The sequence below is a fragment of the Hylobates moloch genome, unplaced genomic scaffold, assembly GCF_009828535.3.
Source record: "Hylobates moloch isolate HMO894 unplaced genomic scaffold, HMol_V3 SCAFFOLD_21, whole genome shotgun sequence".
NCBI classification, from domain to species: domain Eukaryota; kingdom Metazoa; phylum Chordata; class Mammalia; order Primates; family Hylobatidae; genus Hylobates; species Hylobates moloch.
Genome location: NW_026652296.1, coordinates 9,354,957 through 9,372,881, shown reverse-complemented (window position 1 = coordinate 9,372,881; position 17,925 = coordinate 9,354,957). Strand labels below are relative to the sequence as shown.

General features: G+C 48.8%; 1 protein-coding gene across 2 annotated transcripts in view; it reads right to left on the bottom strand.

Moving 5' to 3' along the window:
* Positions 1-17,925, bottom strand: part of NFATC2 (nuclear factor of activated T cells 2) — a 157,152-nt gene that overhangs the window by 35,365 nt on the left and 103,862 nt on the right. For both annotated transcript variants that reach the window (XM_032142459.2, XM_032142460.2), the window contains exons 7-9: positions 12,213-12,268; positions 11,680-11,806; positions 8,621-9,310 (exon numbers count right to left, since the gene is read on the bottom strand). In XM_032142459.2, coding sequence (XP_031998350.1) covers positions 8,621-9,310; positions 11,680-11,806; positions 12,213-12,268 — 873 coding nt within the window. The remainder of the gene's footprint in view (positions 1-8,620; positions 9,311-11,679; positions 11,807-12,212; positions 12,269-17,925) is intronic.

The following is a 17,925-nucleotide window of genomic DNA, read 5'->3' as shown; positions in this document are numbered from 1 at the left end:
GCAGTTTCCAGCCCCACAAGTTATGCTGTTGAAAACCATCACCCAAGTGGTGGCACTGCCCTGAAATGAGTGAGGTAGCTGGTACATCCAGCATGGCACACCCACAGAGCAGGGAAGTGAGTCTTAGCCCTCCTGCCCTGTGTTCTAGTAAGAATGAAAGTACAAAGGAGGGCCTTTAAAATTGGTTATGATGCTGACCTACCCATAAATCTTGCTTAAATGAGCACCTCACTCTTTCACAAGGATATTCACCTGTTACCACAAGAGAATAGCCTCATTTGGAAATTAAATATAGCATAAACAATTCAGAATAATTAAAAGTGCTGGTTCTGGCAGATGACTGGGAGCCCATGAATGACACTGGGTGCTGCCTCTCACTTGGTCCTCTTTTTTAGGAGCCATCTGCTTTCGGTAGGACAGATGCTGCTCTGGAATGAGGGCTGCGTGGACAGCAAGTCTGGGAAGGGACTTTCTTGTGGTTTGGTGGCTTCTGATCTCCAAATGCAAGTGCACATTCCTTTGGAAGCACTTGCTTTGCAGAATTTCAAAAAGATCACTGAGCATTACTGGGTCTGGAGTCGGCTGGAACGTAGCTCTCTTACATAAGCCAGAAATAGAGTCCACATCATTCAGGATGAAAGGACAGCTAAGTGGCACAGCTTGAAATCTGACATTCTTAGAAAGGGAGGGGAAACAAGAGAGGGAAACAAGAGATGCCCCAGGGACAGATATATTGTTTAAGCACTCAGGAGAGGGACAGAGAATGGCTACTAGCTCAATTCAATGATCTTCCAACAGCAACTCTTGTAGATTCTGTGGGCTCCTCTGTAGGCAACCACAGTTTTCTGGACTTACATTTTCAAGGCTCGAACTATCCTTTGCTGAATTTACAGAGGTAGCCTGACCACATACTTGAGAATTCAGGCCAAGAGTCAGCCTCCTGGCTCTTCCTCTGCCCCTGCCCCTATAGCTCACAACTGACAAGGAAGAGGAGGAGGAGGAAAATGTCACTGTGGTTAGGGGAAGAAGAGTGATCAGCAACTACTGAACCCTCACTGTGCATGTCAGGTACTGGGCAAAGAGCTTTACAGGACACTCCCATTTTCATTCTTACAGTAACCCAGAGAGTTGGGCACCATTATAAGTGACTTGGCCAAAGTTACAAAAGAGGGCAGTCGTGAGGCCAGACTGAGGGCTAGGCAGGACAACCACAGCAACTCTTTGCCACACAAGTCCTAGAACTGAGGCTGGGCCTTCAGACCAACCATCCGATTCCTGAGAACGGGTCCTCATTGACCAAATGACAGGTACGGGACAAATCGTCAGCACTGTGTGTAGCAGCAAGTGATATGGAAGTTTCCACCCACAGGGGACCTGTGTGTACATTTTGCCACCTTTTGTAGAAAAGGGGAAAATAAGAATACATGCGTATTTGCATATGCTCGGGATTACATTAAAAAAAAAAAAAAAAAAACCCTAAAGCATGCATCCTCAAGGTGGATGACGTTGCTTCCACGGACGTAAAAATTGGTTCTCTGTGGGAGGGGTGTTGAAAAAAATCTTCCATATGACAATGCTTTGTGGCCCTGCAAAGGGCTATGGTACATGAACAGACACACAATGTGTCTATGGCACTGACATTTCATGGCATGGAGATTAGGAAAAAATTGTCTTAAAAGGCTCCTGGCTGGGGGTGGGGGGTTGGTAATAATGAAACAAAGGTTGAAAAATAATGTTCTAGGAGGCTAGAGAGAAACCAGGATTCGAGAGCAGAGCAGAAGGGTGAAGATGTCTTCTGCTGGATGTCTTTTTATATATTTTTCCTAAACATAGGAACATAGTGCCTATATACAGATACATTTCTAAATGAAGGCAAAAAAAGGATGCTGGCAAAAGCCCTCCCAACGGGGGCCTGGCCTTTTATTGGTGTCGGCTCCAGGTGGCCATGTGAATTAAACTTGGTGCTGGTAGTTTCTGGTGGTTACTGGTGTACCAGCAAGGCCTACACTGAGATACTCAGACGGGGCTCTCCAGGTGCCCACAGCCTCTGGGCCACTCGGCCGGACGACTGCCTGGCTCAGTTCTCATCAGCACAGAGACTCCTGTGTCTCACCCTCTGTCGGCACCAGGAGGCCCAGCCCTGCCGGGGTCATCGTGGCTGCCGAGCTCACGGCAGGGCTCTGCGGCGACCAGGCTCCGCGTGGGCTTTGCACGCCTCCCCACACAGGAGCTGCTTTGTCCCAGGCTTGCCGTGGGCACTGAGGGGCCCCAGTGAAAGATCCCTGAACTGCTGAACAAAGCAGGCCAGTTACAAAACACTTTTCCATCGCTGGGTTCCTTTCCCTGCTTCCTGAGCTTTGGAGGGTGGGTCTCTCTGTTCATTCCTCCCTCGCCTGTTTCTCACGCATTGGTGCACCCAGCTTCTGGGTAGAGCCTTTTCAAAGCACACTCATGGCCCCTCTGCCAGAGGCACAACTGGCAAAACCTGGGCCACTGGTCCACACTCTGGAGCCGTGGCAGGGGACACACTCACTGGAGTTCTCAGCAGCCCCGGTGAGGGCATCATATCCCTCAGATACACATCCTGAGGTCCCCTGGAGGAAGCAGGGGGAGGGAGCCTTGGGCGGTGCCCTGGGGCTATGTCCACTCATCTACCCCATGGAACAAGCAGGGCATGAGGGTGAGGAAGCCCATCTCCAAAGATCAGAATAGCCCATTTTTTTCTCCGATACAAATATATTTTTAAAATTTGAACCATGTCCTACAAGAAATCAAGGCAGTTAAATTCATAAACAAGGCTGGGCATGGTGGGTCACAGCTGTAATCCCAGTACTTTGGGAGGCCAAGGGGAATGGATCACCTGAGGTCAGGAGTTCAAGACCAGCCTGGCCAATATGGCAAAACCGTGTGTCTACTGAAAATACAAAAATTCGCCAGGTGTGGTGGCAGGCACCTGTAGTCCCAGCTACTTGGGAGGCTGAGGCAGAAGAATTGCTTGAACCCGGGAGGCGGAGGTTGCAGTGAGCCAAGATCATGCCACTGTACTCCAGCCTGGGCAACAGAGCGAGACTGTCTCCAAAAAAAAAAAAAATTCATAAACAAATAAAACAGCAGGTCACATTTATGGAAGATCCCTTTTATTGACATGCATTAACTCATCATCCTCAGCACAGCCTTAGAAGGGAGGAACTGTGAACATCTCATTCTATAGATGGGGACATGAAGGCACAAGGCAGCGAGTAACTTGCCCAAGGTCAGAGTCAGTGATGGAGCTGACACTCAAGACACAAAAGAGTCATGAAATCTGACTTCTGTTTGTGCAAAAAGGCAACATGAATCTCTGGAGAAGGCAGGATGGTGGTCACTTTTGTAGAAGGGAAAGGGACATCTGGGGGCTTCTGGGGTGCTGACAAGACTGTCATAATCCAGGTGGCAATTCTGTGGGTGGCCCGTTTGTGAAATATACAGAATGCACTACTGATTTCTGAATGTGCATATAATTAAGTACATTACACGAAGAACAGGGCAGAAGTAGATTTAAGAATGAGCAGACTGATTTGTGCCCTTCCTGCACACATCAATGTACTCTCTCACACACACACAAGCTGCTATCCTCACAAACCACTGCAGGGGCTGCAGCCATCACCAACACCACATCCTTTCTTTTCTGGACGTTTCCAGAACGGGGTAAAACATCTCCTTTGAGTCCCAGGCCACACCCCTGCCCCTACGTTCTCTCATCGGTGGCTGAGTCTCTGGGCGGCTGTAGTAAGCTCTCTACTTCAAAACCTGTGGCGGGTTTGGTGGTGAGATGGCCCGATGACCTCTGCACCCCCAGTTCAGCTGTGGAGTCAGCACATCTCCTAGAATGCACCACAAGAGCGCTAGTAAAAGTCATCTCTGAGTCCACTTTCCCCAGCGCCTCTCCTGCTTGCTTGCATCCTGAGCAGCAAAAAGTGCAGCCTCCCCTCATTTTATGCAAGGGAAGTGCTGAGAATTACCTGTGTATTGATCACATTTGGGCAATTCCAGTTGCATTTTAAGTAACCGCGCTGATGACAGGGCCTGCGGGGCACACCCCCTGTGAAATGCACTGCCTTCCATCACGCTCCTGTCACGGGATTCGTTTTCAATTTCACTCATCTCCCTTTTTCAACCCTTGCCTCCCTATAGTCCATTTTGCAAAGGCAGCCAGAGTGATCTTTTCAAACAGTAAATCAAACCACACTGCACTGCTGCTGAAAGCCTGCGGGAGCAAGCCCACATCTCCGAGTTCATGGCCTCCGCCACCTGCGTTCCCTCTCCCTGAAACACTCTTCCCTCAGACCTCCCCAGGTCTGAGTCCATCCCCAAAGGCCGCCTCTTCAGAGTGGCCTTTCTGTACACTCATCTGCAGGGGCCAACCTCACCCTCAAATCCCCAAACCAGGCAGCCACCCTCTCGCTCCTAACCCCGTGGAATTTCCCCTGTGGCGTTCATCGCTGTCTGAATTTCGCTTGCTTACTTACTGCCTTCCATGCTAATGTCTATCTCCCTTACCAATCACCGTGAGAGCCAAGATTTCATTTCATTTGTTCACTAGTGGATCCCTAAGTCCCAGAACAGTGCCCAGCACAGAGTAGACAGCCAGAAAATACTAGTGGGTGAGAGGGAAGGAGGGTCAAGGACAGAGAGGGAGGGAGAGAGGGAAGAAGGAAGGGTTAAGGACAGGGAGGGTTGGGGAGGAGAGAGGAGTAGGGGAGAAAGGTAGGGAAGGGTTAGGTCCCAGAAGCAGCTACTGCTAGGAGCTGCTGGTGTTCCCCAGGTACAACTTGGGGCCTTAGAACAAGGGACTAGTCACAGAAGGGGGATGACAGCAGAGAGAACGCAAGTGACAGTGTATGAACCATATGTTTTTGAAGAACTGTAAGAAAGTGCCTGAATTGAGGTGGGTGGAGAAACACGGGGCTCGGGGGAGTGGATGCCTTGGGCTCTGGAATATTACTTATTTTGCTTTTCCAAAGAGACTTCTTGAAAACGTCTCAAGTACTCGGAGTGGAGAAAGCAGGAGCGCCTTGGCGTTCCAAGAACAAACGGGGCCAAGCCAGCCGGCGTCTGTGTGCAGGAATGCAGGCGGGAAGGGCTGAGATAAAGCACAGATGCCCCACGAGGGAGCTGGGTGGGATGCCCAGACGCGATGCTGGGATCACTGGCCAAGGTGCAGGAAACGATAACCCAGAGCCGGGGGCTTCCCTGGACCCCAGGGCAGGGGCGGGATCAGCTTCAAAGATGGTTTGTTTGCACTTGTGCGGGGGAGGGAGGACCTGTGTGTCCACTGGTGACTGCTTCCTTTTCCAGCCACAGAACCTTCCCTCAACCCTCAAAACGCATAAGCCCAGCTCTTACAAAGTTTCCAAGGAAAGCCCACTTTGGCAAAATCTCAAGGGAAATAAATGACAAATCAGAAATGCCCACGCATGGGCAGCACAGCACGCTGGGGTTTAGCACGGGCCCCGTGCAGCCAAATATGCACTGTGTGCGACAGACTCCCTTGAAATCATAAATGAAAGGGACAGAGAAGGACCTAAAGACCGAGGAAGTTGCCCCACCAGACACCCGAGGAATGACCCAGGGGATTTTCCAGTTTACTTGTCAGAAATAACACAACACAGCAAACCAAGACGTCCAAATCTCATATCCATAGAGCTGATGGTGGCACATCTGGAATGTTCCACAGATGCATGGGCTAGACAGACTCTTGAGGAGAATTTGAAATTCCAGCAGTTGAGAGACAAAACTGCACCCACATCTTCTCGGTGGCTACAGTGGAGATGCAGTCTGGGGCTTGCCACTGGGCACGAGCCACCAGGGGACCTGCCCATTGGAGGGTCCTGGGTTGGGTGGAGCCTTGGAGACAAGGCCGGTGGAGCACTGAACATAACTAGTGGCACTTGCTGCCTTTTGGAGGCCACACGAGTGGAAACCATGCCACTGCCCCATCCTGCTCTGGCCTCAGGAATGTGTAGCCCCCAAATTGAGAAGCCGGACTATGGCACAGGGGACAGGGCAGTGCTGCGCTTCAGAGCTCTCGAGCTTCCTTTATGTTATTTCTGCCAAGTATTAGGAAAAGAGCTTCTAGGTCAGCTGTGTAGCACGACTCCTGGGCCTCCATTCTTGCAGAATACAGCACAATCCAGTGTGGACATCACCACCTGGAGTGTGCGACGCGCTCTCCTTTGTGCTACACCCCCTCGTTTTAGAGACTTATAATGTCCACTAGCATGATAAAGACTCTCAGAAGTCCTGCAACAAATAATTAAACAAAAACAAAAAAACTTGGTTTAACCTAGTTTTTTCATCTTTTAAAGCCATGGAACCCTCCTTCAGAAAATAGCCCATCCCATGGGCTGGGGTCATACAGCATGTACTTAAATTTCACCTTGCTCGGTTCTCTGAGACATCCTTAGAGCTGACTCAGGTTTGGACCTAGCGGGACTCCCCCTCACCACGACTTTGAACCTGCCTGCGTTCAGAAAGGGCCTCAGGAGGCCCAAAAGGCTCTCGGTGCTCAGCTGCTTTCTCTGTAACATAAGCTTCTGTGGAAATGGCAAGGACATCTATGGATCTGGGGCTGCCATAGCCAGTCATGACCACCTCGGGCCACTTGGACACGGGTGCCCCAATATCCAAGGCACTCACCATTTGCCTTTAACAAGGGATGGACAGGGTAGGAGAGGCCAGTGCGTTTCTCGCTCTGGAGACCAGACCAGCCCTAGGTGCAGAGTCAGCTGGGGAAAATTATCCAGCCCTGCACAGACACTCATTTATTTATAAAGCACCTCTTCTCCAATATAATCGATCCCCCAAGTCCTCACGTGGAGAGGGATCTGGTTACAACCATGCTTCATTGATCCACCACGTTCTGCCTTAGTTAATTCTCTACATGATTGCCCCGTTGAAAATAAGCACCAAAACATTATCTTCACCATTGTGAATGTAAATTGTTCAAGGATGGATTGTATGCAGGTGTCCATTTCAAAACAGAGCACCATAACCCTAACCCAACCTGTGCTTGATTATTCAGGATCAAATGGATCAATTATTAACAGAGCAATACCTAGAGGTCAGCCTTGTAAGGCACGTGGGGCAGGATGACCCTACAAGAAGTGGCCCCAGAAGTCTTTGCTTGGTGAGTTCAGGGGACGTTTTTGATCGACTGTCTCCCTAGGGATTGGGTATGGAAAATACCAGAAGTCACAGAGCCCCCAGATAACCTGGCTTGTCCAGATGTTTCATGGAGTAAAGGTCAACAGCCTCTGACTATGCAGCAGAGGATATTTCTGGCACTGCGGTATATGAAATTTAGTACCCAGTCTTGATGGTAACTATTGTGGCTGTTTCAAAGCTTTTGCTTTACTTCCTACCCCTTGGCTGGGCTCCTGAGAGTTAATTTTCTGAAATAATTGAGGTTTCAGGGTATATCAGATGCTACTGCCTATAAAATACAAGACTGGAACTGGGAATGACAGCCAGCAATTTAGGTTTTTCCTTCTTCTATTAAGAAAAAACTCCAGTCGCTTAACTGTACATTTTTAAATAACGTAAAGAGTGTCATGGGATTTGCAACTCGATGGATAAATGCTTGAGGGGATGGATACCCCATTCTCTATATGTGCTGATTGCACTTTGTATGCCTGTCTCCAAACATCTCATGTACCCCATAAATATATACATCTGCTATATATCCACAAAAAATTTTTAAAAGATAAAGAAAGTCCAACAGCCTATTTTTCTGTCTGGAGCCCCCAAGGCAAGGCTGCTCTGCTCATGCCACCCTCTCTGACCTCCCAATGCACCTTGCGGCTCCCAGGTGAGTCTTAGCAATGCGATTTGTCCTTCCTCCCTGAGATCCTGGACCAACACCTCATCACAGCTGCTCCACAAGACTACCCTCTGGCCAGACCCCTTGCCCACAAACGGGCACCTACAGACTCACACAAAGCCTCCTCTGCATCTTTTCCTTGGCCCAAACCACCCATCAGCTGGGCTCACCACAGCGGAAGCCCACTGCTTCCTTCCCATCAATGCGCATCTCTGTTCCACGAGCACAGGGTAGAGAAGTGCCCGCAGCCTGCCTGCAAGCAGTTCTGATAAAGCCACTTTTCAATGAGCTTTCTTCTTCCTTTTCCTCCCTCTCCCTCCCTCAAATATACAAAAGAGGGCTATAAAGTGGGATTTTTTTCTGTACAGGAATGAAAGGAGGTTAGCTTTCCTTCCATTCTATTTTCTTGGCCTCAGTCTAAATCTGGCAATTGGAAAGAGTGTGGAAGCAGTTAAATGGACCCAGTTCATGACCCAGGGGATGCCGGGTTGCCCTCATTTGCTTTTTCTATGGGGGTGATTCTGGAGGGGGGCATCTGAAATTGTTACTGCTTCCCCTCTGCAACTACTGCTGGGAGGTAATTCTTGCACAGAGCTAGGGGTGGCTTTCGGGGTCATATTATTCAACCTCCTTAAATTAAAATGGGGACACTGAGGCCCAAAGAGGTTACGGAATCTGTAGGCCATGCAGTGAACTTCCTGGGCAGAGATGCTTCAGGGCACCATCCTTACAGGCAGTGACAAAACTCAAGCGTCTTACCATCATCCAAGTAGGTCTGGTCCAAGTTCTGCTCCTGTTTAATGGTCACCCCCGCAGGTAATACTTCCTTTTGGTCACTGACCGGGGGTCCGTTTTTGGCGGCTCTTTGGCTCGTGGCATTCTGCTGCTGAATGACTGTGGGGTAGGAACCCGGGCTCAGCCTCTGACCTTGACTGACCGGGGGCGGGCCAGGCCTGGTGGTGCCTGGTGCGAAATTCTCGCAGTACATGATGTGCTGGAACTCCTGGTGGCTTCCGCAGCGCAGCTGCTGGTTGGTGGGTGAGTAGTGGATCACAGGCGAGGCCTGCTGGTTGGTCGGAGAGGGGTGGAGCAGGGCTGAGCTCTGGCCCTGGGAGCCGGCGTGCACGAGCACAGAGCGGTGAGCGTCCGCAAGGGACAGCGGGGAGGCCATGAGGGCCGGCTGCTGATAGCCCAGCAGGCTGGGGCTCAGGCTCTTGCTCCGCTGGTAGAGTACGGCCGCTGGGTTCTGTTGCTGGTAGCGGGCGTCAGGGGATGAGAGCCCCGTGCGGAACTGCTGGCAGGGAGCCATGGTGGCCACGAGGCAGGAGGGGGACTCGGCCACCATCGGGTGCTGGGGGTAATAAGGCTGGCTCCCCAGGCCTCCATGGGTGGGGCTGCAGATCAGAGTGGGGTCATATTCGTCCGTGGGCTCCGTCTTGATGGCTGGGACTGGGAGGAGAAAAGAGCACATGGGGCACCCATGGCAGTGAGCCACGGATGTGCACAGAGGATTCGTGGACGGTGCTTGGGAACATGGCCTTGGGAGTCCATACGGGTGGGACAAACAGCTGGTCCCCGTCACTTATCAGCCTTGGGCAAAAGGCTCCCCAAGCAATTGTCTTAGGCAGGAAATTCTACCCTGGCCATGAACATCTTGAATTATAGATTTTTCCAATACTGGAAAGGTAGCTGGTAGGTCTGACTCAGCCCGGGATGTTTACAGCCTATCTCTCCAGGTGACAGCCCGGAGGAGAATGCTTGATTTCAGATGATGCCTCCCCCTCTTTCTATCCCAGCAGCTCCTGTCTCCGCTTGCTTTCCTTTCTACTGCTTATCCCCGTCAGAAATGTCATAGATGCTTTATATGCTGATTTATTACCTAAATACGCCCCGCCTCCAAATGTCAGCTCCTCAAAGAAATGTCTGGTTTTTGATCCTCATGGCCCAAAACAGCACCTGGTACTTAATGAGCACTCAGATATTTTCTAGACAAAGGAATGAGCAAATAGTGACTGTTCCCTTCCTCCGTTCTGTAGTGCTTTGGGGGAATGAGAACTACTGTCTCAAGCCTCAGTTTCCCCATCTGTTACCTGGCAGGAACAATCATACCTACCCCTACGAGATCATTGGGAGGATTAAATAAGATGTGTATGCAAAGCACTGAGCACAGTGGCTGGCATACAGTAAGTGCTCAATGCTTGCTGTCGCTGCTGTTCTCTTACTATGATCATCCATCATGACTACCACTTGTGTTGTCGCTGTGGCCATTCCTTTCTCCCTGTCCAGCACCAATCACTGAAATCACTCCTTCCCCAACATCCATACTAAAGCATTACCAATCCCAGGAGTTGAGGAATCAGTTTTCTTTTCACTGGAGTGAATGAGTCAGTGACAGAACTGTGACCAAGTGTGCGTGAGTGTGTGTGTGTGTGTGTGTGTGCATGTGTGCACGTGTGTGTGTGTGTGTGTGTGTGTGTGTGTGTGGGGTGGGGGACCTCCAAGTATTGGGGACTGGAGGAGATAAGGAGACTAGGCAAGGCTGTCTCTAACCACAGAAACTGTCCCTTGAGGTGCCATTCAAAGGGCGTCACCTCACTCCCTGGCCCAACTGGGAGACCGAGAGCTCGCTCCGGCCATGCTCAGCCAGACAAGAGCCAACGCCAGGCCACAAATGAGAGGAAAGAGCACCACGAAACATAACTGAGAGCATGTCTGCTCAAAGGGATTCCTGCGCTGCAGTCTAGAGCCCTCCCAGCGATCTCCCACAGTTTTGGGTCCTGTTGACCTGAAGCCTGCCCCTGATAGAGTGTCATGTCTGTCCCAAGATAGCAGTGTCCTCACAAGGGTCAACACAGAACTGTGGGCACAAGTCAAGCTCACCAAGGCAAGGCTGCCAGGGCACCCCTCAGTTTAATGCTTCTAGCAGCCCAGAGGCTCCCTGAGAAACTGCCATAGGATGGAAATTATACCCTGGGTGATTGTCTCAAATTATAGGTTTCCAGTCTTGGAAGGTAGCTAGCAGGTCTTTCTCAGCCTGGGAAGCCTATAGCCTATTCCCCAAGGGAGAGCTCAGAGAAGCATTTTTAAAATTTAAAATTATGCTTCCCCTGGCTGTTCCTGTCCACCTTTTCCACAGCCCCAATCGTAATCCAACATATCAATAATATCAACATTATCTATGACCTAATCCCCTCTGTTAGAACGGCAGTTCCACATGGACAGGGATTCTTACCCTGTAGTGTTCACAGCTGTGTCCACAAGCCAAGAACAGTGCCTGACACTCAAATATTTTCTGGACAAATGAATGAATGAAAAAATGGTACTCATCACCTTTCTTGGGGCTGTACTTTGTGGGAATGAGACCTCCTGACCCGGTTATCCACCAGTCACTCCATTAGGCCATGGGGTGATAACCCACATGGGGGGGTCACATAAAGATTCTGCAGGTTTTAGGGCATAGCCCCTCTATCATGATCAAATCTAAGCCAGGGACAGGAGTAATCTACTTAGCACCCTTCTGTTGAACATGCATACACACACCCTTCTTCTATTCCCCCTTCCCTTAAAGGAAGGTACTAAGGCAATAAGAGCTAACATCACTGACATCAGCTTACTTTACACTGTGCTAAGGATTTATGTGCATTTAATTTCCGGAACCCTTATAAGAAAGATGCTGTCTCACAGATGATGCAACTGAGGCTCAGAGAGGTTGAGTCATCTGTCCAAAGTTACCCGGCTAGGAGCAGACTTCAGGAGTCCTGAGCCCTGTGCCTGTACTGCCTCTCGGTACCAAAGGGGTCGTCAGAGACACTCCTTACCTGGGTGGTAGGTAAAGTGCTGAGGCTGACTTCGTTTTCTCTTCCCATTGATGACGTAGAAGTTCACTTTTACAGGTGTGTGGATGTGCTTGTTCCGATATTCAGGGATCTCAACAAAAAGCATGTTCTATAAGGAAGGAGTTGTCATGAACTTAACTGCAATCATGTCTCAGTTCCTACTCAGACCCTAAGCGCATCCAGGCAGCCCACTGTCTAATGGGTGTTTTGATGTGCCTTTCATCGGTTTACAGGGGAAGTTCAATTTCAGGGGAATTTAACCGGTCAGCGGCAGCAAAAAAATAATACTCCATCAAAATATAATAAGGTGTCACCGTTACAAATCAGAGAGTGTGGTGCCCAATAAATGTTGAATTCACTCATTAATATGCAGATACTGAGTACCTGTTAGGTCCAAAGCTCTGGGGGACACTGATGAAGGAAGGAGGGAAAGAAGGAAAGAGCATGAAAGAGGGAAACGTGAGGGGGATTGAAAGACACTCAGCTGCCTGACAGTCAGTACGTCACATGCTTACGGGCTGGCTCTTGTCCTTATCCACCGTGGCTTCCATCTCCCAAATTTGCTGCCCATCTAGAAAAATTCAAAAATGACAGACTTTGAAGGAACTATTAGAAACCAAAGATTTAAGACAAAAACTCACCAACTTCTGTTTATCTTAACTTACATATTATGTCATTTCAGTAAGGTGTGTATGTGTCAATATGTGCACGTGTGTGTACATAAGTATTTATACATATAAATAGTTCCTTTTTCCAAAAGGAAGACATGGTGTCAATAGAAAACAAGGCAACATTGTCCTAAGAAAATTAAGGCAGGAACAGAAAACTCAACACCACATGTTCTCATTTATAAGTGGGAGCTAAGCATGGGGTATACACGGACATGAAGATGGGAACAGCAGATACTGAGGACTAATGGAGGTGGGAGACGGGGACCAGGGATCTACCAATTGGGTACTATCCTCACTGCCTGAGTGACAGGCTCATTCATACCCAAACCTCAGTGTCATGTAATATACCCATGTAACAAACCACATGTACTTCCCAAATCTAAAATAAAAGTTGAAGTTATATTTTAAAAAATTAAAAAATAATGTTGACAGCCAGAACAAAGCAGGACAACAGAAAATAAGAAAAAAAATAGAAACTGTCCAGAATCCTACCATCATTTTTTCCCCGTATCTGAATGTCTATATATATTTCTTTTTTTTTTTTTTTTTTTTTTTAAAAGGCATTATTAAGGGCTGGGCATGGTAGCTTATGCCTGTAATCCAAGCACTTTGGGAGGCCAAGGCAGATGGATCACTTGAGGCTAGGAGTTCGAGACCAGCCTGGCCAGCATGGTGAAACCCCCTCTCTACTAAAAATAAAAATACAAAAATTAGCCAGTTGTGGTGGCAGGTGCCTGTAATCCCAGCTACCTGGGAGGCTGAGGCGTGAGAATTGCCTGAACCCAGGAGGCGGATGTTACAGCAAACCAAGCTTGCACCACTGCACTCCAGACTGGGTGACAGAGTGAGACTTTGTCTCAAAACAAACAAACAAATAAATAAATAATTTTAAAAAGCATTGTTATATGTTATACTTTATTCTATGCCAAAGCTGTTAGAGAAGCACCATGACAGGTCCCTGACTGTCCCAGACATGCCTCCTTGGTGGTCTGAGAACACAGGCTTAAAGATGCGGCCCCAAGTCATGAGGGAAGCCAGTGACTTCAGTGGTGTCCTGGCTCACAAGTCACTGAAGAGCAGAAAGACAGGGGCTCACCCTCCACCTTTCCTCAGCAGACAGCCTGGATCTCATGTCAGTCATAATAACTGATGAAGAGGTTTTGCTCAGTAAACTCTCCTGTCCAGAAGCAGAACACTACTTCCCCAGTTTGGGGCCAAGAAGTTGGGCCAAAAAAAAAAAAAAAAACAACTCTGCATTTGCAAATAATTAATTTCTCTTGCTGATCACCTATACTGGTCATTGGGTTAGTTTTCAGCTGAAACAAATAATTTCAACAAGTATTTCCAGGGTGTTTTGTGGAACACTGGTTCTGAAGGATATTAAATAGTTTTATGAGAAGGGGGAAAAAATCTACATGCTAATAAGCATTTGGAAACTGCTGAGTCAAAGTCAAATGGCTTTCTTTACTGCAGGACTTCTCAGAGGCTTTAACATGCTGCTGTGCAGAGTAACTCTCCGAGGTGGGCTAGAGTACATAGCGCTTCCCAAGGTTTGACCAATGAACCCCTCCCTACTTTTAAGCACAGCTATTCGCATCTTCTGTGATTGCTTAGGTTTGAACCCATATAGTCTTGGCTCTTAAGATTCACCTAATGAAATCTGGGTTTCAAGCATTACTTAAACATAGTCCCACCCACCTCCCCCATGAAAAATTAATATAAAGTATTGTGATTGCTCTCTAGATGATCTTAACAAGGAACAAGCGATGAACACGCTGGAGCCCTTTGTAGCCATTAAGTCTGTAAGTCCTGGCCTTACAGCGCAATTCCTGAAATGACTCAGCAAGACATGAGCTATGTTAAAAGGGAAGAGAACAGGTGGTTCATGTACTGACTCTCACTCTAGTGTCCCTTGGTCCCTGCTGAAGGGACCAAATCATATTTATCACCATCTCCCCAACACGCGCAAATGCCTAATCAACATCTCATGACTGAACAGGCAGAAGCGTCAGCAGCTCCAAAGGCTGCTGGTGAGGCCAAGAAAAGGCCAAAGGCTAACATCACACATGCCCCCTTGATGAGGGCAGAATACCTCGGCCCCTGTTTTCTCAGACAACTGAGCAGGCATGTCTGATGCTCAAAAGGAAGTAAGGGAAGATCGCTGGATGGACATCAAGGAATTGGAAGCGAAGTCATCAAGACCTGAGTCCTTTCAGTGTGCAGAGTCCTTTCAGTGTGCAAAGTCCTGTACAGAACTAGTCAGGGACAATCCTCATTTCTTTGTCAAAGACAAGTCAAAGACCACCCAACAGAGACACATGTCCCCTTTTCAGGTAGAGGTCACCACCAGGAGTGTGACTGTACAGGTCAGGCTAGGGTCTTCATCAAAAAGTGTGTCCTCATCCGCAACTGCAAAGTGAGCTTGAAGCCTAAAGACTGAGGAAGAAATGAACAGAGGAAATGGCAACATGTTGATGTTCGGTTTGTCACCCTCCCCCATAGCCTCTCCTCGCCTGAATTGAATACTTGATTCTGCCACCAACAGCATCATTTCTTTTTCCACTTATATGAGCTTGCTTTGAAAAAAAAAAAAGGATCATTTTCAGAAGTTCATAATGGGGAGGAAAGGGAGAAAATAGTACCTGGAAATGTGGTCAGGAAGTATTAAGTAGGATCCATAAAGCTTCCACTCCCAGCTCTCTTCCTAGGCTCACACCAAGAAGCGACAGATGAAACAGAAATACAAAATGGCAGTCCAACGAAAAGGGCGTCACCAAGAGGAGAGTTCTCATGGACTGTCCTCTCTGGGTCAAGGGACCCAACACGAAGAAAGAGACCTTTTCCCACCTCTGGTGGGTGTGCACGGCAGACAAAACTCTACCCACTGACAGCCATAGAATTCCAGCACACAGGTTCTTGAGAGTACCCTTAGAAACTAGCCAGCCCTGCACTGGCGGACGAGGAAACTGAGGCCCGGAGAAGCAAGGGGGCTGTGCAAAGACCCACAATAGTTATTAAATCACAGCCTTTCAGCAACAACTGACATAATCTAATAACAAAGGAGATGGCTTCAAAGACAGGTCAAGGTTGTCACATGAGAGAAGCTTACCAGATCACTGTGAGGCTAGAAGGTTCCTGGGAGGCTGGAGAAAGGTCTCATGTGGGTAGGACCTTTGTAGGGTCACTCACCACAAAGATTCATGCAGATGCAGATCTCAAGCCCCTCCCTGCTTTGCTGTGCCCTCAAGATACCGTGGAAGCTTCACTGTGGCACTCAAGGCCCTGCACAACCCGGCTCCTACTCTCGTTCCAGCCTCTCCAGGCATGGTTCTTACCCCTGAGTCTTATGAGCGCTCACTACATGCCTGGCATCACTCTAAGCACCTCATATACATGGGTTTGTCTCATCTGTATAGCACCCGTAGGAGGCAGGTCTCCTCACCCCATCTTACAGGGGAGGACACCAGGCACAGAGAGGTGAGAGCACAGGCCAAGGTCACACAGCCAGACCCTGTGGGGAAGCTGGATTGGAACCCAGGCAGCCTGGCTTCAGAATCAGCACTCCTCATGCAGTTTCAGATCCCTGTGTCTTGCAGCTCTTCCACCTGGTTCCTCTCCTCTAAGCTCCAGCCACAGCAACCAGCCCTTCCTCAGGATGCCCCACAGTGAGGCGGTGAGCCGCCACATCCCACAGCCTCCCAGAGCCCGGTAAGTGTGGGTCACAGGGAAAGACGCCCATGGGGGGCAGGGGGAAAGTCCTGCCCTCTCCAGTGTTCTCTGCCAGGCCTTCCACAACACGCTGACTGGAACCCTGAGCCTTCGTGGGCATGTCCTGCGGCTACAACCAACTTCTGCCACCCCAGTGCTCTGCCATTTTACTGTGCACCCCAAACTTCGGAGCAGATACACCCAGCTTCAAATCCCTGACTACTCCCAATGATTTGTGAGACCTTAGATATGACAGGATCTCTCTCTCTGTCTCTTTTCCAACATATGGAGATAATCATAGTACCCATACCTTATGGGGTCGTTCTGAAGATTAACTATGGTAACAGACCCAAACAGGGTATTATATAACTGTTCGGTGCGGTGGCTCATGCCTGTGATCCCAGCACTTTGGGAAGCCGAGGTGGGCAGATTACCTGAGGTCAAGAGGTCGAGACTAGCCTGGCCAACGTGGTAAAACCCCATCTCTACTAAAAATACAAAAACTTAGCGTGCATCTGTAATCCCAGCTACTTGGGGAGCTGAGGCAGGAGAATCTCTTGAACCCAGAGATGGAGGTTGCAGTGAGCTGAGATCACGCCATTGCACTCCAGCCTGGGCAACAAGAGTGAAACTCTGTCTCAAAAAAAAAAAAAAAAAGTTCAACAGATATCTGTTACGATTATGGCTAATGGCAACAGATTATTTCAACACTGTCTTCTTTATCATTTGTTGCATATATTCCACAATGTGTTAATATCGAGAAAAACACAAGCATTTTAAAATCAGAAAATAATAAACATTTTCCAAGTGCATTTTCTGATTGCAATACTTCTGCCTACAGGTTTGGGCTGGAGGGAATTTATGAAGCGACAAAGTCTGTTATGGGAGACTGCAGCATGGTGCCTGATTTTCCTTTGCTTTCCATAGTGGGTCTTTTCACCATTAACTTTTTAAACACACATACACAGAGAAAAAGACCTCACAGGAATAAGAAATCAAAACTTAAACTATGAGCCAAGGGTCCATCTTCTTTCTTTTGCATCCTTTTGGTACCAGAAGCTCCAAGGGCAGCCCAGGAATCTGGCCTGACCTGTACGCTGTCATGGAGGGTCTGCACTCGGTTCTGGACGAACAAGTCCCCAACAGGAAGTGAAAGCCCACATCCGTTGTCTTTCTTGATTTTATGCAGCACGTGCAAGACACACTCCAGGAGGCTGGTCTCTAAGGGAAGTGTGCAGTTTGCAAGGTACCTTGGGGTCATTTTCTCAGGCTCCTCCTCCCCGCTCCACCCTGCATCCACGGGTGCACAAGTCCTGGGCTTTCGCCTGGAGAACCCACTAATCCCAACCTCTGAATTGCACTCTCATGGGGCAGTGGAATTCAAAACAAATGCTGATGGGGCCAGGTGTGGTGGCTCACACCTGTAATCCTAGCACTTTGGGAGGCCGAGGCGAGTGGATCACTTGAGGTCAGGAGTTCAAGACCAGCCTGGCCAACATGGCAAAACCCCATCTCTACTGTGAATACAAAAATTAGTGAGGCATGGTGGTGGGCACTTGTAATCCCAGCTACTCAGGAGGCTGAGGCAGGAGAATCGCTTGAACCCAGCAGGTGGAGGTTGCAGTAAGCCGAGATCGCACCACTGCACTCCAGCCTGGGCAACGGAGCAAGACTCCGTATCAAAAATAAAAAAATAAATGCTGATGGGGTTTTCTCAGCCTGATGTCACTCTGCCCAGGTTCAGGTTCTGTCCTCATAGTTTACTCGCTGTGTGAACTTCGAGTGGCAGCTCTCTGTGCCTCAGTTTCCTCATAAGCAAAAATGATAAAGTTTGGCCAGGTTCAGTGGC